The following is a 20,818-nucleotide window of genomic DNA, read 5'->3' as shown; positions in this document are numbered from 1 at the left end:
GAGCAGTGGCGATGAACACAGAAGGGGAAGACCATAAATAACCAGCTTACTTTGGACCAGCAGACATGACTGGACAGCTTTCTTCCGTGCAGAAATCTGTAATGGTTCCATAAAGCATATTGATTTGGTTGAAGAAATCCACAGCTGTAAAGCAAAGAGTCTTTAATTAGTGAAGGTAATTACAGATAATGTATAAAAACAATATAAACTGTATACACATAAAGCCAAAAGTCATTAGTGTACATACTGTAGGTAAATTCAAAAGCTTTAAGGTTGTTGGAGAAAGAAAATAAACAGAAATTTGGCGTTTCACAGATCCCCAGCTATAAAATGGGTCAAAACATGGAAATGAAAGCATAATGGGAATGACTTGTTTACAATAAAATTGGATTTATAGTCAACAGTTTTGCATTAGAAATATGTTTGTACAAACTCTAAACCTGTTTAAGCTGTTACTTAAAGAGTTTACTGTTCTTTAAAACGTATATATTGAAGTTACAGGACCAGTACAGTGCACAGATATAGACCACAATAGAACATACAGACCATACAAAAACACACTCACCAGCACAAACCACACATTCCCAAGGCAGCTTTAACACAGTAGGTAAAAGTTAGTAAACGCCATATCCAGTTGTACTGACCTCACCTCACCAGATTTACCAGTTGAGGTGGCATAATATTTTAATAGTAGTTTAGAATACCTTAGTATTTTTTTAACACTGAGGCTGGCACCACATACAAATGTCCAGTGTCAATTTGTGGGTGCTTATTGGCTGGTACACTTCATGCAAATCAATCAAACTAGTGCATGGAGCTTACCTACCAATCGGATTAGTTCAGAAATTGCATGGGTGTTGTCACATGATGCAGATCTAGTGTTTTTGTTTTTTTAAGATACACTTTGCATTGCAAGACTTAGAAGTGTCAAAACTTCAAAACATGTTCCAATGTCAACCAAGCTTTTTGTTTTGTTTTTTTCACCACGGTTTACCATCCCTGTTTTATTTAGCTTATTCACTAAAACACACTCATCTCTTTGCGTAGAATTATTTATCCCTGGAGACGCTGAAGGGAGTTAATTTTACCAACTGTCCAGCACAACAATGTTGATTCTGTAGATGGTAACCTCTGAATCAGGACCCTTTTCTTATTGTATTTGTTTTGTTTTGATTTGATTGGCCTGGATCTATAGATATTTTTTTACCATGATTCAGTATCATTATGAACCTACTCATGTATCAAACACAACTGAATTTGGTGGCACTTTCAAATAAATGATGCTAAAAATAATAATACAATATTGACAAGCAAATAAAGCACATCTATAAACATTGAGCCATATCAGTACCTTTTTATGTTTACTTACTGTTTACAGCCACCCACTCGTTGAGGTCTTCCCCCTCAGGAAGCATAACAGCCATACGAAGGTTCCCACTGCCCAGCGTGGCCTCTGCATGTTTAAGCAGCTCATACTGGTGAGACCCCTCAGGAATACTTTTTTTTGGTTTGAAGGTTTTTGAAGAGCGATTGCCACTAAACACAAAATACAGATATTGATTTTAGCAAATTTAAAAATTTTATAAAAGAGGTTGACAGTGTAAAAAAAAAAAAAGTGGCGTTCAAGAAATGTGTGCCAAAACATTACTAAAAATCCTACTGTCTCTAAAGCCAAGTTTATGATGAATGTTGTTTTAAGACAGTCTAATTTTAAGCAATAAAACAACAAAATGGTCCGTCTCTGACCCTTGAGGATTACATTGGACCCTGATACAGTACTACATCATGTTTTAACATGAATCAAAAGTGAGCTGGTATAATTACTAAACACTATGCACAAAATATAAGTGATCTTTGGTTTAGTAACAGGACAGTGCAGGTAGGTATTGTTTGGCAGTCTTGATAAAGTAATTGTTTTATTCTAATTTACAGTCATTTTTTAAAACTATGTACAAAACAATGGCCCAGATCTTTGAAGAAATAAGCAACAAGTTGCCTTAAAAAAATGAAAATGTTTATTCATAGTAGCATATTAAAAACACATAGTCAGGCCGGTGTAAAAAATGTAGACGTAAAGGACCTCAGAATGCAAACATGTTTCATGCAGGAGTGCCTCACTTGTTCACTGCTTTTTAAAATGACCCTATTTTTGTATCACCAATGTCAGTACTCAATATTTCTGTATGCACACTTACTGTGAGTATAATTTTATTTATTTTTTTATTGTTCTTCAAATGCACCTCTGGAGATAGTATGTATATATAAAAAACACATTTAATATTTTATTTTATTTAATTATGTAATTTAATAATAATAATAATGTGATTGTAAAGTTTAAGGAATTAGTGCCCAGTATCTAAAAACAATCTTAATTCATTAAACTTTACAAAGACCCTTCTTTTTAAAATACTTACCTTTGCGTTATGGTAAACAGACCGCCGATCCTCCGCCCGCATCTCTGACTGTATTTTGCATATCGATGATGAATCCGAATACTACCTCCAATCATTGACCTCCAATCATTGCGTGCCCCTTGAGCTGGAGGCCAAAAGGGGCATGCAACGATTGGAGGAAGACGGATTGGTCATTGATCAGCTCAATACAGTCGAAGATGCGGGCGGAGGATCGGTGGTCTGTTTACCATAACGCAAAGGTAAGTATTTTTAAAAAGAAGCGTCTTTGTGTTTAATGAATTAAAGTGCCCCTGTTTTTAAGATTATTTTTAAATATTGGGCAATAATTCCTTAAACTTTACATTCACTTTAATGACAGTTTCTCAGTTCAATCTAAGAGAGAATGTTTCAAAATGTATTACAGCAAGCCATGTTCCTGTGTTGAATGACTTAAAGGGACAGTCAAGTCCAAAAAAACTTTCATTTTTCAAATAGGGCATGTAATTTTAAACAACTTTCCAATTTACTTTTATCAACAATTTTGCTTTGTTCTCTTGGTATAATAGTTGAAAGCAAACCTAGGAAGGTGCATATGATAATTTCTAAACCCTTGAAAGCCGCCTCTATTTTATTTGCTTTTCACAGCAGGGGAGAGCAAGCTCATGTAGGCCATATAAATAGCATTGTGATCACGCCCGTGGCTAGTGGCAGACACTGCACTAATTGGCTAAAATGCAAGTCAATAGATAATAACTAAAAGTCATGTGATTAGGGGCGGTCAAAAGAGGCTTAGATACAAGTTAGTCACAGAAGTAAAAAGTGTATTAATATAACAGTGTTGGTTTTGCAAAACTGGGGAATTGGTAATAAAGGGATTATCTATCTTTTTAAACAACAAAAAATCTGGTGTTGACTGTCCCTTTAACTTTTCTGTGGGCGTTGTTCCTGTCAGCCAGTGAGCAGGACTCAGTTGTACACAATCATACACTTCCTGATTGCTAGTTTCACCATAATTTAAAGGGATAGTAAACACCATACATGTTATTGTTTAAAAAGAAAGATAATCCCTTTATTTACCAATTCCCAGTTTTGCATAACTAACACTGTTATAGAAATATACTTTTTATCTCTGTAATTACCTTGTATCTAAGCTTCTGCTGACTGCCTCCTTATCTCAGATCTTTTGACAGACTTGCATTTCAGGCAATTAGTGCTGACTCTTAAATAACTTCACGTGCATGAGCACAATGTTATTTATATGAAACACATGAACTAACACCCTCTAGCTGTAAAAACTATCAAATGCATTCAGATAAGAGGCGGCCTTCAAAGGCTTAGAAATTAGCATATGAGCCTATGAGCCTACCTAGGTTTAGTTTTCAACTAAGAATATCAAGAGAGCAAAGCAATTTTGATGATAAAAGTAAATTAGAAAGTTGTTTAAAATGACATGCCTATCTGAATCATGAAAGGTTAATTTGGACTTTACTATCCCTTTAACCCTTTTTTTACAGCAAAAATATATTCAGATATCCTTAACTGATGTTCTGGGAAGAAAAAAAATATATGTCCCTTTAAATTTGCCTGAATTTAAAAATAAATAAATATATATATATATATATATATATATATATATATATATATATATATATAAATAATCTATTGTGCATACAGACCTAGACCTATTCTGTAACTAGAACATGGAGGTTTCTGCATCTCTAAAGAGAACTAAATATTTAAAAGCAGAAAGAAACAAGCAAATATTTATTTTACACAACGCATATGCATTAACTAACGGCATTTCAGATTTTATGACGTGATAATGTGGTTAAATTAACATTAGCTAAGCTCCATTTGCTTTGTGCGTAAGAAGCAATTATTTGCCCTTTGATTGAGCCCATTCTGCACTAGCGCATGACTCAGGAACCTACAAAATAAGAAACGGACAAATACTTTTCAAGTCTCAACATTTCTATCTGATGTTTAATTATTATTTCTCTCCAAATCTATTGCCAACTGTGCGTGGGCAGCAGGCCCTGAAGTCCCAAAAATAGCTGTGATATGCAGCTGGTTCCTTCTCCGACAATATAACATTAAGCTCTGCACTATGGTTACTTGTGTGCCTTTTCAGCTGAACTTCTTTATGTAGGCCTGTAATTAGTTTAAGAACAACCTCAAGAAGGGAGCACTGCAGGGTCCTTTTATTAAAACAAAACAATATCAAGTAACGCAACTGGTAAAGTGGTAACACACATTGTCTTAAAAGAAGACAGAGATTGATACCACATACCAGCACCATAAGATCAGAAAACATATTGTTTAAAAAGTTAGATAATCTCTTTTTTACCCCCATTTTTGCACAGCCAACAGGGTTATAGTAATATATTTTTAACCTCTGTGATTACCTTGTATCTAAGCCTCTTTTGACAGCCCCCAGATCACATGACTTTTTATATATTATCTATTGACTTGCATTTTAGTTGTGCTGTGCAGAACTCACGGGCATGAGCACAATGTGATCTATATGGCCCACATGAACTAGCAGTCTTCTGTTGTGAAAAGCAAATAAAAAAAGCATTTGATTAAGATGCTGTCTATAGTGGCTTAGAAACAGGCAAAAATTTAGAGGTTTGAATGTTATAAATGATATAGCAATTTTGGTCGTGCAAAGCTGGGGAATGGGTAGTAAAAGGTATTATCTATTTTTTTTAAACAATAACAACTTTAGTGTTGACTGTCCCTTTAAGAAATCCTTTAAATAGTAATAGACATTATGAAGAAAGGTAAACTGCACAAATTATAGAAAAGCATCTGAAACCTTTAAAAGGGGCAGTAAACACCTTGAGATTGTTATATAACATGTTTAGTTATGCATAATGAAACAATTATACAATATACTTTCATTATTTAGGTTTCCCCTTTTTTATGTAAAATTAGCTCTGAAAATGTAGTCATTTCCCAGCTGACTTCTCAAGGCTATCTCATTGTCCTTATGAGATAACAACTACAAAACAGTGCCGAAGGCCTAGCCTTGTTGTCTTTGCACAAAAGTTTAGACTGGCTCCTCCAAACTGTTGTAAAAAAGATGTTATTTGTTTTAAAAATGTTTAGACTTGAGTGATATGTTATTCTAACGCACTCATTTTCAAACCTGTCCTCAGACCTCCCTGACAGGCCAGATTTGAGGATATCTGAACTAGAGAACAGGTGAAATAAATCAGCTGATTAGTAACCATGGCTGTTATACCTGCTCTCACCCAAAGTATTCCTGAAAAGCTGGCCTATTAGGGAGGCGTTAGGTTAGGTTAGAAAACCAGTGTTCTAAAGCAACACAATAGAAATAGCCTGTAATTACAAGGGGTTTACTGCCCCTTTAAGGTTATAGTTGTGCAATAGTAAAATATTCTCATATGCTGGAGTATTTTAGAATTATAATACAAAGTGCTTTTTTGGGTTGAACCCCAGCAAAAGGGGTTAAACACATAGTCCATTCCCGAGCGGGAATGCACTTCTGCTGCTGAGCTGTACACAGGAGGAAGCCAAACAGGTGCAACATGTGTGTAGATGCCAATGGCCAGCTGTATCCAGCTCAGGAACAGATGCGCATTGTCGCTTCAGATAGGACTTTAACTAGGGGTTAAAGGGACACTGTACCCAAATTTTTTATTTTGTAATTCAGAAAGAGCATGCAATTTTAAGCAACTTTCTAATTTACTCCTATTATCAATTTTTCTTCGTTCTCTTGCTATCATTATTTGAAAAAGAAGGCATCTAAGCTTTTTTTTTGGTTTCAGTACTCTGGACAGCACTTTTGTATTGGTGGATGGATTTATCCACCAATCAGCAAGGACAACCCAGGTTGTTCACCAAAAATGGGCCGGCATCTAAACTTACATTCTTGCATTTCAAATAAAGATACCAAGAGAATGAAGAAAATTTGATAATAGGAGTGAATTAGAAAGTTGCTTAAAATTTCATGCTCAATCTGAATCACGAAAGAAATTTTTTGGGTACAGTGTCCCTTTAAACCAAAGGGTTTGATCACATTCTATTGTTTACAATTATCAGCTGTAGATGAGCCCTTTTCAATAGCGACACAATTACAAGCCAATTGCATTGTATATTAAAAGCACTTTTTTGGTAATCAGTTTGCTGAAAAATAACCCAATAAACTTCTTATGCGCCATTCCTGTTTCTCGATACTGACACACTTACTAGGCCATTTTACTTATCCAATTCCACAGCTAAAAGGGCTTGATAAACCCCAGACAACAATTTTTGAATGATTACCAAGTGCCCCAAAAAGTTTCAGAGGGGAACCGTAGTTTTGGCACATCCCCGAAACACACTGACAATACCCCCCACCCTATTGGATGACATTAGGAAGGAACGTCACCACATACACACCTGCTACCTGTTCAGTTCATTAAAGAAACATAAAAGTGCAAGGAGAAAATGTTCTAATGTGCAAAGGGATTAACACATAGTTAAAGTCAACACTGGAGCAGCAATGTGCTACTGGGAGTTAACTGAACACAAGTGGTGAGACAATGACAAGAGGCAAATGTGTGTGTGTTGCTATCAACCCCCAATATATTTAACAAATACGGCTCTTTCATATGGATAATATAAATATGTCACATCCCTTAAATCAATGTGCTTTTTACACGGAACACCTTGACTTTTTTATATAAAATGTTTAGTTATGCATAATGAAATAACTTTGCATTATACTTTCATTATTCATTCTGATTCTCAGAACTTTAAATGCAGCCGGCTTACTTCTCAAGGCTAACCCTGCTACACAACTGTCCCGTATTGGATTTAATTGATAACAACTGCAAAACAATGAATATTATGTTACTATTATGACTAGCCTTGTTGCCAGAAGTCTAAAGCAATCAAATAAGGCAAATGGTGGGTGGAATTTGGTTATTGAAAAACAATTGCAATAAAAAGGATGTTATTTTATAGCAACACAAGAAAAACATCTTGTAATTTTGTTTACTATCCCTTTAACACTCCAGGTAGCAAAGTAGAATTAAACAATTTTTAGAATTAGAATTAAAGGTTTTTTTTTTTTATATACATATAAAGTAGTTTATATGTATTTTAGTATTTCTACATTTTTGCTCACTGGCCCTCTCTCCATTATAATGTCCCTTTAAAGAAAAAAGGTAAGATATTTTGAAAGAGTAGCTTTAAATAATTATAATGTCCTTGCTGTAAGTATAGTTAAAATAAAAAGCTTGTAAATCTAAAAAAACAATAATAGAAAGTGGTACTATATATATATATATATATATATATATATATATATATATATAAAATGCTCTATATATATATACACACACACACACAGGTATACCTATATCAATTACAATATCTTTGCTTTCAAAAGAAACCAAAATGTAAGAATCTACAAATTAAACAAATACATTTAATTAATTAATTAATTAATTAATTAATTAAAAAGGGAAAAAATGTCCACCTGCATAGTCTAGTGATATTCTGTAGGTGATTCAAGTTTCCATTTGATCCGTTTGCATATTACGTTGGAATTCCTTAGTGGCCAATTTTCTTGTTGTGCAATCTTGATTACTAGACACTTACAACATTGTAAAAAGAGCCCCTTACATAATAATCACTGTGCAAACAATGGCAGGACAAACTGTGTAAAACTATACCTAGGCTATGCCGGCATTCTGTTATATAAAAGGTTTGTTAGTGTCACCATTATGATATTTTATGGTTAGCAACAAGCATTATGTCACTGAAAAATTATGAAGTACGTAAGTAATTATATAGAAATTAAATTTACAATATAAAGCTAGATTGCTTAATCTACAAAATTGCTAATTGCTGAATTCAGTAAGACATTAAACTCAGAATAAAATGCTCCATACATAAAAAAAGAATGCATTGTGTATTCATTATTTATTTATTTTAATTGTCATTCTGGAATTTAACTCTGCAAACAGTCGGCTAGATTACGAGTTGTGCATTAGGGTAAAAAAGCAGCGTTTTTAACGCCCACTGGTATTACGAGTCTTGAAGGTAAACTTCGTAAAGTCTTTTTTCTATGGGGCTTCCATAGCACCTGTATTACGAGTCTGTCCTGGGAGGCCAAAAAGTGAGCGGTACACCCTACCCTGTCAAGAGTCCTAACGCATTTAAAAGTCAGTAGTTATGAGTTTTATGGTACAATGCCGTAACATAAAACTCATAACTAAAGTGCTGAAAAGTACACTAACACCCATAAACTACCTATTAAACCCTAAACCGAGACCCTCCCGCATCGCAAATACTAAAATAAAAATTTTAACCCCTAATCTGCCGCTCCGGACACTGCCGCTACCTACATTATACTTATTAACCCCTAATCTGCTGACCCCAACATCGCCGACACCTACAATATATTTATTAACCCCTAATCTGCCGCCCCAATGTCGCCGCCACCTACCTACACTTATTAACCCCTAATCTGCCGCCCCCAACATCGCCGCCACTATAATAAACATATTAACCCCTAAACTGCCGCACTCCCGCCTCGCAAACATTAGTTAAATATTATTAACCCCTAATCTGCCGGCCCTAACATCGCCGCCACCTACCTACATTTATTAACCCCTAGTCTGCCGCCCCCAACGTCGCCGCCACTATAAATATAATTTAAATAAATCTGAATAAATATTACTATCATTAACTAAATTATTCCTATTTAAAACTGAATACTTACCTGTAAAATAAACCCTAAGATAGCTACAATATAACTAATAGTTACATTGTAGCTAGCTTAGGATTTATTTTTATTTTACAGGCAAGTTTGTATTTATTTTAACTAGGTCGATTAGTTATTAAATAGTTATTAACTATTTAATAACTACCTAGTTAAAATAAAGACAAATTTACCTGTAAAATAAAACCTAACCTAAGTTTCACAAACACCTAACACTACACTATAATTAAATAAATTAACTAAATTAAATACATTTACCTAAATTAAATTAAATTAGCTAAAGTACAAAAAAACCCCCACTAAATTACAGAAAATAATAAACAAATTACAGAAATTTAAACTAATTACACCAAATCGAATAGCCCTATTAAAATAAAAAAAGACCCCCCAAAATAAAAAAAACCTAGCCTAAACTAAACTACCAATAGCCCTTAAAAGGACCTTTTGTGGGGCATTGCCCAAAAGTAATCAGTTCTTTTAACTGTAAAAAAAAATACAAACAAACAACCCCCCCGCCCAACAGTAAACCCCCCCCACCCACACAACCAACCCCCCAAATAAAATACAGGTAGCCCTCAGTTTACGCCGGAGTTAGGTTCCAGAAGGAATGGTTGTAAATCGAAACTGTTGTAAATTGAAACCAAGTTTATAATGTAAGTCAATGGGAAGTGAGGGAGTTAGGTTCCAGGACCCTCTCAAAATTGTCATAAGTAACACCTAATACATTATTTTTAAAGCTTTGAAACGAAAACTTTAAATGCTAAACAACATTATAAACCTAATAAAATAATCACACAGCACATAATATATAATTAAACCAAGTTAAATAAACAAAAACATTTGCTAAACAGCATTATAAACCTAATAAAATAATCACACAACACAGAATATATAATTAAGCTAAGTTAAATGAACATAAACATTTGCTAAACAGCATTATAAACCTTATAAAATAATCACACAACACAGACTTCACTTGCATTTTTCTGCAAACAGTTCTTTCTATGCATTCCAATCTGGACTGATTTATAGACAGGAAGATCTTGTTCCTTTGAAATCTGCTCGATAGCTCAGGTCTGGTTAAACTGATTAATTTCAGCTTGCTTGGCTTTGCTGCAACACAAGCGGACAGCATCACCTACTGGCTATTTTAATCAATGCACTTCTTTTCAATGCTTTTCAATAGCAGTCACATGACTGGAAAAAAAGGTTGTTATTCTGAAACGGTGTAAATTGAACCATTGTAAAACGAGGGCCATCTGTACTTGCTAAAAAACCTAAGCTCCCCATTGCCCTGAAAAGGGTATTTGGATGGGCATTGCCCTTAAAAGGGCAGTTAGCTCTTTTGCAAGCCCAAACCCCTAATCTAAAAAATAAACCCACCCAATACACCCTTTAAAAAACCTAACACTAACCCCCTGAAAATTGACTTACAGGGAGACGTCTTCATCCAAGCCGGGCGAAGTGCTCCTCCAGACGGGCAGAAGTCTTCATCCAGACGGCATCTTCTATCTTTATCCATCCGGTGCGGAGCGGCTCCATCTTCAAGACATCCGACGCGGAGCATCCTCTTCTTCTGACGACTAAAACAGAATGAATAGGATTGAGCCAATAGGATTGAGCTTGCATTCTATTGGCTGATTGGAACAGCCAATAGAATGCGAGCTCAATCCTATTGGCTGATTGGATCAGCCAATAGGATTTTTTCTACCTTAATTCTGATTGGCTGATAGAATTCTATCAGCCAATCGGAATCTAAGGGTCGCCATCTTGGATGACGTCACTTAAAGGTACATTCATTCTGTTTTAGTCGTCGGAAGAAAAGGATGCTCCTCGTCAGATGTCTTTAAGATGGAGCCGCTCCGCGCCGGATGGATGAAGACTTCTGCCCGTCTGGAGGACCACTTCTGCCCGGCTTGGATGAAGACTTCTGCCCGTATGGAGGACCACTTTGCCCGGCTTGGATGAAGACGTCTCCCGGTAAGTCGATCTTCAGGGGGTTAGTGTTAGGTTTTTGTAAGGGTGTATTGGGTGGGTTTATTTTTTAGATTAGGGGTTTGGGCTTGCAAAAGAGCTAACTGCCCTTTTAAGGGCAATGCCCATCCAAATGCCCTTTTCAGGGCAATGGGGAGCTTAGGTTTTTTTAGATAGTATTGTATTTGGGGGGTTGGTTGTGTGGGTGGTGGGTTTTACTGTTGGGGGGGCTGTTTGTATTTTTGTTTCAGGTAAAAGAGCTGATTACTTTGGGGCAATGCCCCACAAATGGCCCTTTTAAGGGCTATTGGTAGTTTAGGGTAGGGTTTTTTTTTATTTTGGGGGGGCTTTTTTATTTTAATAGGGCTATTAGATTAGGTGTAATTAGTTTACATTTCTGTAATTTCTTTATTATTTTCTGTAATTTAGTGTTTGTTTGTTTTTTGTACTTTAGCTAATTTAATGTAATTTAATTTAGGTAATTGTATTTAATTTAGTTAATTTATTTAATTATAGTGTAGTATTAGGTGTTAGTGTAACTTAGGTTAGGTTTTATTTTACAGGTAAATTTGTCTTTCTTTTAACTAGGTTGTTATTAAATAGTTAATAACTACTTAATAACTATTCTACCTAGTTAAAATAAATAAAAACTTGCCTGTAAAATAAAAATAAATCCTAAATTAGCTACAATGTAACTATTAGTTATATTGTAGCTATCTTAGGGTTTATTTTACAGGTATTTAGTTTTAAATAGGAATAATTTAGTTAATGATAGTAATATTTATTTAGATTTATTTAAATTATATTTAAGTTAGGGGGTGTTAGGTTTAGGGTTAGACTTAGGTTTAGGGGTTAATAACTTTAATATAGTGGCGGCGACGTTGGGGGCGGCAGATTAGGGGTTAAAAATATTTAACTAATGTTTGCGAGGCGGGAGTGCGGCGGTTTAGGGGTTAATATGTTTAGTATAGTGGAGGTGGCAGATTAGGGGTTAATAAGTGTAGGTAGGTGGCGGCGACCTTGGGGGCGGCAGATTAGGGGTTAATAAATATAATGTAGGTGTCGGCAGATAAGGAGTTCATAAGTATAATATAGGTGGCGACGGTGTCCGGAGTGGCAGATTAGTGGTTAATAATTATAATTTAGGGGGGGCAGATTAGGGGTTCTTGTATTTTAATGACGGGTTTCTGAAAACTCATAATACCAGCGCTCCAGGTAAGTGAGCGGTGAGACAAAACTGCTCGTTAGCACCGCATAGCCTCTAACGCAAAACTCGTAATCTGGGCCAGTGATTTTTGTTCATTCCCTTCTTAGGTTGTAATGCCTCCGCTATGCTTGTGTGAGTTGCAATTTAAAGAACCTTGCAACGTGTTATATAAAGATTATAGGATTAAAGGGGCATAAAACAAGTTGGGACAGAGACAAAATATAATAATATGTACTTTAATTACTTTACATGCAAATGTATACTGCAGTGCCTCACCATTAACCCTTTCTTTTAAGTTTCTGAATAGTAAAAGCTCTAACTCCCCCCACACATTTCCTTCTATGGCTGTATCTACAGTCTATCTACTGTTTTGGTAGAATGCAAAAGTGAATAGGGATTATCTGCTGGAGCATGCCTAGAAGCTGTGAACTCAGTTGAAATACATTGCCTGTGTCTAAACACTGATAAGGGGGTGGAGAAGACTGCTCCAGACAGCATGACTGTAATTAACTGCTTATTTTTGAAAATTATTTTAAAATACTTGCCAGCAATTTTTAAACAATTTGTATGCAAACTATTTTTACTTAAAGGGACCCTAAACACCTTGCAATTTCACAAATTACTATAATATTATTAAAGTTTATACTGCTACAAAGACAGTCCTTATTATATTAGCAGGATCTGGTCTTTTTCTAGATAATTTGACATGATTAAGTTTACCATCCAAACCGCAGCCTATCTGTTTGACTGGGAGCAGCCATGTTGTAACGCACGTTCCAAAATAAAAAGGCGGTCACGTGATGCGCTGATTCGTGGAGTCGAATGAGCCAGCGCAATTTTTTTATATTTTACTAAATCTGCACGCAAACCCATTATCTAACATCCTCCCCACTGGTAATAACTTGACTGCACACTTCGCTGTCAGACCTGATAGCAGTTGCAGCGTTTTGGATATATTCACAGCCGGACAACAAAATTGTTTATACGTTGATCCTTTCCTAAGATTTACTCTGCTCTGCTGCCCTGCTGGCTACTCGCTCTTCTCTCTAAGCTGTACCATGTGTATATATAAATACATAGAACATATTCTTCTATGTGAAGAACATTGGAATGTGAAATATTAGCACACTTGAGAATATACAATCTAGTTTGCACATGAGTTGGGTGGTTTTTTTTTCCACTTTTTTGCTCCATTAACTTCTATAGGGAAATAGGTTATAGCGTGCGATATTCTAAGTTCGGCTTTTAACCCGCGTCAGGTTATCGAGTGTGTGAAAACAGCTTACTTCTAGCAGAGTTAACGCTCGAGCGGCAGCGTTAAATAGCGATCCACTTGTAATCTGGCCCTGAATGGTTTTGAGGGTTCAGCAGTAATACTGGAATGGAGAAAATAACATCAGTGTGGTGACGGAACTCATTGAAGTATACTAGTGGCACCTATTTAGGAGGAATTAAACTCTGTCTATAAGAGGGCACAATGCAAGGGATTCCTCTTGGTTATTTTGGTTTGTCACTGTTCAATAAAATGATTTAGATTGCAGTCTAAGAGTGTGTGTTCATCTCTATTTCAATTGGGAATATCTGGAGCTCATTATGGCACTTGTTGGTCTTAAATTAATTTAACAGTGTTTACAGTAGATATTTTGAGGTTACTTCAATCTGGTCTTTTCCTGGATTTCAAAAGTGTTTTGTAACACTCCAACAATAAGGCCATACTTATTTCTATGTTTTTCTACTTTCTTTTTTTCAGATTGGTGTACTGTCACTTTGTGTATCAAAATGCAGGCTGTCATTTTCTCTTTCCTCCATGGTATGGCAGAACTTCATTTGTTTATATGAGTTTAAATTGTTTTGTTAAATTGCTCATACTGATCTAATAAAAAAAATTTTTTTTTTTAAAAAAGTGTCTATTAGATGTGGGAATTCAGATGTTTTGGCCCCTTGTGCTGTGCCATTTTTCTTCTGAAATTGCAAAACACTCAATCTGCGCAAATCTAGATGGTAGTGTGTTACACTTTCACAAGAATAAGTGCAGCTCTGAAAAGAGAGTCAAATTGCACGAGGGGCCGCCTTCTTCTGCATTCAGATGCTAATGCAGCATCTAAATGCCCACGTCTAGTGTCTATCTTGTTAGTATAGGCGTTACATTGGTGAGCTTGTGTTGGCATTAGAATGGTTTATACTAGGGGAAGTCAAACTTGTTTTACCTGTAGAAGTTAGTCACTAATGGCTTGATTGGATGGGGGTCAAATGATATATCACTTATAGACCAAATAAAATTAGATTATAATCACAAAATTACATAGCAAATTAGTTAACAATTAATTAATTTAACAGTAAACACTACTCAAATTTACACAAGTTGGTACAAATATATAAGATTAATTAAACAATCATAAGTATGAGACTGCTTTTTTCAATAACAAATTACAGTTTTATGTTCAGTGGTGCTAAGGGCCGCACACACACAAATTAAAAGGGCGGAGTTTCAGCAGCTCTCGTTTATACCCTTGGCAGTTTATAGATTATAATGATAATATTCATCCATTTACTATCAGTAGAAAGTTTTCTGTGAACATATTTATGAATGTAATATGATAGTATTCTCAATCATAGATTTGAAAGAAAATAAGAGTTTAACGCTGTTGACATTTTAAAACTGCCCAAGTTTAAAGTCAATGAAAAAAAACAGCATTATTATAAATGACTAAAGAACTGGAAAATTCTAGGAAAAGAAAAATTGGATCAACATTTCTATTTGACAGCAGCTGGCAATGTCACATTGTATATATTATTACATAAAGAATTCGGCTAAGGATATCTATGAGTGCAAGTGGTACCCCCAGAGCAGAAACACAGTAAAAAAGAGCAGTTATGAAGACATATTGTACTCTATAAAGATAAGCTTGTCATATAAAAGGTGAGATTAGAAGATGGCGGAGGAAAGGAGAAAGAAAAATTAATAATTAAAAAAATATATATATAGGAGAGAAAAATGATTGGATATTAAAACACAAGTAATTTGATGTAACCAGTACATAAACTAACAGTGGATTGTGAAGATGTGATAATAGCCGTTTAATGTGTTCCAGTGACTTGTTATACAAGTTGCAGAGTATAAAATGTATACGAAATTGGTTGTATAGGTTTATTTTTGTACATGAAATTACTGTTTTTGCTTTTTGAAACCTCAACCCATTAAAATGAGCTGATTTTGCAGGAAGAGTAGACCTCCTTATCTAATCACTCTATAAAACACAAAGAAAGTTTTCCTTAGCTGAACATAAAAAATCCTAATACTTAGAAAGAACAATTGAAAATTAACATTTTGTACATATCTTTCCTAACCACCCCCATACCAGGCGGATGATTACAACTGATGCTGCTTGTTTACATAGCTTTTCTGAACCCATTACTGCATTATTGTCATTTTCAGCATAGCTGGCGGCTTTTAATTGGCAAAATCAGCTATTTTAAATGTCAAAATAAAGGTACATTAGATATTTGTAAACAATGCAATATACTCTAGCAAGTCAAATGGATCATTAAGAAAACATTTAAGGGGGGGTTGACTGTATATTGGTCCCTTTAATGCAGGGGTGCCAAAACTTTTATTTTGTTTGCGAGGGCCCAATGAAAGCTAGCAGGTTTGCTTTGAAATATGCAATGAACTTATAATACTGATAGAAAAAGATTTGCATGCAAAGCTAGAAGCAAATACAAGGTAAAGTACACAGAAAACACTATCATTTGATTTGTATGTGCTTCACACAAACATGTTGCTCTTTCTTACAACAATCTGCATTCCAGAGACCATCATTACTTTTTGTGGGAGCAGCATGCCACTCAAACGGTCTTCCTGATTCAGCCCCCATTTTTAGAAAAGTGAGTCTAGATAGTTCACTCCATGCTAGCAAGAGCATTGGGCCTTATGTTTTTAACCCAATTGTAGGGGTTAAAACAGTTATAAAGGAACATTTAATTAATTGTAGTAGGTTAAAGTTATAAGAAAGTCAAAATTAAAGTTGCATGATTCAGATAGACCATGTCATTTTAAGACATTTTTAAATTTACTTCTATTTTCAAATGTGCTTGGTTCTCTTGGTACCCCCTGTTGAAAAAAGAATATGCACATATCCTATAATAGTGGAAGCTAGCTGCTGATTGGTGCCTGCACACTCGTGATTAGCTAACTAGATTTGTTCAGCTAGCTGCCAGTAGATCAATGCTTTTCCTTCAGCAAAGGATAACAAGATAATGAAGCAAATTTGATAATAGAAGTAAATTGGAAAGTTGTTTAAAATGGTATTCTCTATACAAATAATGAAATAAAATGTAGGGGTTTTCTGTCCCATATAGATTCTAGGTGAGAATACATTAAATGTGTATATGAATTTTTAAGATATATTAAAAATGTTTGCAGATTTTGAAGTAATTAAAAATGCTGTGGGTTTGGATCTTTTTTTACAACTAAATATATAGTTTTACTTAAAATGAATGATGATGCTATGCATTTCACAATACTGCATACATCACAACTATCCCAGATATTACAGCACTGTTTTGGGTAGGGAGGTTTACCCACTGTCCCCCAGCAGCTTTCCCTTTCAGGACAAATGTTTGATTTATTAGGGACAGCCCCAGCTATGCGCACAACACACCTGACTTCACACACCCAGCCCTGCCCCTGACACACCCACCCACCTCTTCACTCCTCTTGTAATGGCCCATTCACAATAGATTGAAGGTGTCACTATTAACAAGTTTCCCTTTGCATCTGTGAAATACTGTATGTGTTTGAATCCACACTTACATAGACCATTTAGGGCTCGATTTATCAAGCTGTTCACCCGTCTACGACTGCAGGTTCTCACATAAGAGAACCTGCAGCCAGTATTTATCAAGCATCGCTCAGCAGACCACTGCTTCCCTACCCTCTTCTCTACCTCTTAGGTGAAGAATTTCAATCTCCCCGGTCTCATCTGACTGGGGAGATTGACAGCTCCTGCCCGCGCATGATTGGCTGTGCACAGGCAGGGGGCGGTGCTATTTTGTGCTCTTGTGTAATGCTAATCTCCGACAGCGGATTGCTGCCTGCCAGAGGCGAGCTGGGGCACATATGTATGCCCCTGTCCGCCCTAGCTTGAAAAATTGAGCCCTTAAAGGACCAGAATTTGGTGGTGCTTTATAAATAAAAATAATAATTAAAGTCACAGCTGTTTAAATCTATACTGGAACTGATACAAATACAGTTTCCTCGCCCATAAAACAGAAACTATTCTTTTTACCACAGCAACAACTATTAAAAAGAAAACTAATAAAGCACCCACTTCCACAGTTATCAAAGTAAAAAAAAAATAATGTCATCATTTCCCTTAAGAAAAGACAGCTGTTAAAAATGAATACAAACTTTGTAATATACGGAAAAGATAAGATGATTTGTCATCTCCTACACACTTTAGTAAAAAAAAAAAAAGGGAACACATGCTGTAACATAAGGACAGTCTATTCCCAGAAACCTGCTGTAATCATGTACTGAGTAAAAGGAAGAAAACATAGAACATAGTTATAAAAAGTTATTGCATATCCTGTAAGGACTTTATCTCTATTGCAAGGCACAGCTCATCTGTCACAAGCGACAAAACGGTATTAAAATGTACCGGTAATTTAATATTAGAAACAAGATAAATACATTGCAGGGATGCAGACACTGAAAGCTACAGAAGTGACACAAGTAATTATATTACCATTCATGTATAGCTATTAATATAGGGAAAAATAATACTTCAAATAATTAACTTGCCATACATATATAGCTATTACTTAAAAGGAAAAAATAATACTTCAAATAATAAAAAAAATCTTAAAAAAGCTACATGAGCAAATAAATTATGCATTATGTAAGAATCTGTTAGCGCTCTACAAATAACCGATCATAATAATAATGCTGTCCACAATAAAAATAATATCATAGTTAACTGATCAATTAATACAAATTCCTTAGACCAAGCATAATCATAAATGTTTTTATTTTTATTAAATGTATTATTATTACTTTTATTATTATTATTAGTAGTAGTAGTAATTGATCTTGTACCCATTCTAGTATGGCCAGAATACACCATTGTGTAAATTTAGAAGTCAAATCCCGTAAATAGAAATGTTAGTGTCAAATATGATGGGGCTGTAGCCCACATAGTCTGGAACCACTAACACAACAATAGTGCAAATCTGGACTGACAGGCAAGAGTGCCCATATTGTGTACACATGTATTTTAGTGTGTATACACAAACATTTTACTTTAAAATGAGAGGTCTCTTGTCTTTGTAAGTGGTCTGGGAGCTGAGAAGCGGACTTTCCCCTTACGATGCATACTCACTAGCTAGGAATTCCCTGCATTAGCAGGGGAGCTTCTGGTTCTTGTCATGTCCCGACACCCCCAGTTGGTGATGTCACCATCAGATCACCTCTCATTTTTGGGTCCCCAAGATCCCGATAAAAAACGTGATATCCCAGCATGACAACACATGATCATCATCCACATTGAAGGGATAGGTGCACATGATGACAAAGGATTGTCGTGCAAAGTGGCTAAGATTTATTGAAAGAGATTGCTCATATACTCACTACTTTCGGATAATTATTTTGTGTGCTTTGTTTTTTAGCAAATTAATAGTATGTTGTGAGAGAGAGAGAGAGAGAGAGAGAGAGAGAGAGAGAGAGAGGAAGAGAGAGAAGAAGAGAGAGAAAGAGAGAAGAAGAGAGAGAAGAAGAGAGAAGAAGAGAGAGAAAGAGAGAAGAAGAGAGAGAAGAAGAGAGAGAAGAAGAGAGAATAGAAGAGAGAGAAGAAGAGAGAGAAGAAGAGAGAGAAGAAGAGAGAGAAGAAGAGAGAGAAGAAGAGAGAGAAGAAGAGAGAGAAGAAGAGAGAGAAGAGAGGAGAGAGAGAAGAGAGAGAAGAGAGGAGAGAAGAGAGAGGAAGAGAGAGGAAGAGAGAGAGAGAGAGAGAGAGAATAGGAATATAAAGAAAAACAAAATATATATAACATAGGAATGTGAAGTATTTCTGTTAAAAGAAAATAACATTAACATTAAAAAAACAATTATATTGCATATTTCAAGATATTTGACTGTAACACTTTCAATAGACAGATACTGCTGTCAGGCTCAGGCCTTAGTCAACAACATTTATATGCAAGCTATGTCATATATAGGCAATTGGATCCGTATACACATAGAATACTGACATCATTCACTTCCAAGGTATCAGGCATATTGTGAGTAAAACGTTAAATGTAAATAAATAACACTTGGATGCATCAGTATTCACAGAGAGAAAGAAATACCTCTGACCTCCTCTCGTGTCACCAACGCATTTCACTGAGGCTTTATCAAAGGTGATTATATATATATATATATATATATATATATATATATATATATATATATATATATATATTCTGCACTCCAACCTTTCTTCTCTTTCTGTAATGCCTGGGTGACTCCTCAATCACTCTTTATACGTATCCATATGAAAAATAGTTAATTCTTTATTTATTCAGTAAAAAATGACATAGTTCAGGTCAACGTTTCAGCTCCACAATTGAGCCTTTTTCAAGACAATCTACAATGTAAATATTTATATATAAGTAAACATATCATATTTGTTAAAATACAAAAAACAAAAATAAAAAAGCACTGTTTTATTCCCTTTACTATCACCATTATAGTGCTCACAATATTAAATGTTAAATTATCCTAGGCATAGAACATTCATATAGGTATATTGTTTACAAACGTTCATGAGACATAGTTAGGTCATATTTGTAACATATTGAATTTCGAAGGTTACTGAACCTACTTGAAAAGTTACAACAGTATCAGATAGTGTTTTAAATTCACCTGTTTAAACAAACTATGTAACACTTGAACAATTAATATTTAAAGGGACAGTAAACCTTAAAAATAATGTTATATAATTCTGCACATAGTGCAGAATTATATAACATTATTTAGGTGCTATAGCCATAAACGCATTTTTTACCTTTTAATTTGCTAAAAATATGGCGCTTTTACAGACCCGCTCTCTGCTGAGCGGGTCTGTTATTTTTAGTCAGCGCATCGGGCCAGCTGTATAGTCACAGCCCGGCTTGACCGCGCCATAGCACTAAGTGCAGCTCGCTCCTGTGACAGGAGCGAGCTGCACTTAGTCTTATGGCGCGGTCGGGCCGGGCTGTGACTATACAGCTTGCCCGATGCGCTGACTAAAAATAACAGACCCGCTCAGCAGAGAGCGGGTCTGTAAAAGAGCCATATTTTTAGCAAATTAAAAGGTAAAAAATGCGTTTATGGCTATAGCACCTAAATAATGTTATATAATTCTGCACTATGTGCAGAATTATATAACATTATTTTTAAGGTTTACTGTCCCTTTAATATAAGATCTAAACACATTTCTTTTGTGCTTAATAAGTTTTCACATGTGCTTAACAGTTTTTACATGAATA

At 35.3% G+C, this 20,818-nt stretch overlaps 1 protein-coding gene across 2 annotated transcripts in view; it reads right to left on the bottom strand.

Annotated features, from left to right (window-relative positions):
• MOB1B (MOB kinase activator 1B) overlaps positions 1-20,818 on the bottom strand; it is a 161,667-nt gene that overhangs the window by 69,930 nt on the left and 70,919 nt on the right. For both annotated transcript variants that reach the window (XM_053703345.1, XM_053703346.1), the window contains exons 2-3: positions 1,370-1,536; positions 51-144 (exon numbers count right to left, since the gene is read on the bottom strand). In XM_053703345.1, the coding sequence (XP_053559320.1) occupies positions 51-144; positions 1,370-1,536 (261 nt within the window). The remainder of the gene's footprint in view (positions 1-50; positions 145-1,369; positions 1,537-20,818) is intronic.

The sequence above is a fragment of the Bombina bombina genome, chromosome 2, assembly GCF_027579735.1.
Source record: "Bombina bombina isolate aBomBom1 chromosome 2, aBomBom1.pri, whole genome shotgun sequence".
In the NCBI taxonomy this organism is placed as follows: Eukaryota; Metazoa; Chordata; class Amphibia; order Anura; family Bombinatoridae; genus Bombina; species Bombina bombina.
Note: the sequence above shows the minus strand (reverse complement) of the source record. Positions and strands in the feature narration are given on the sequence as shown.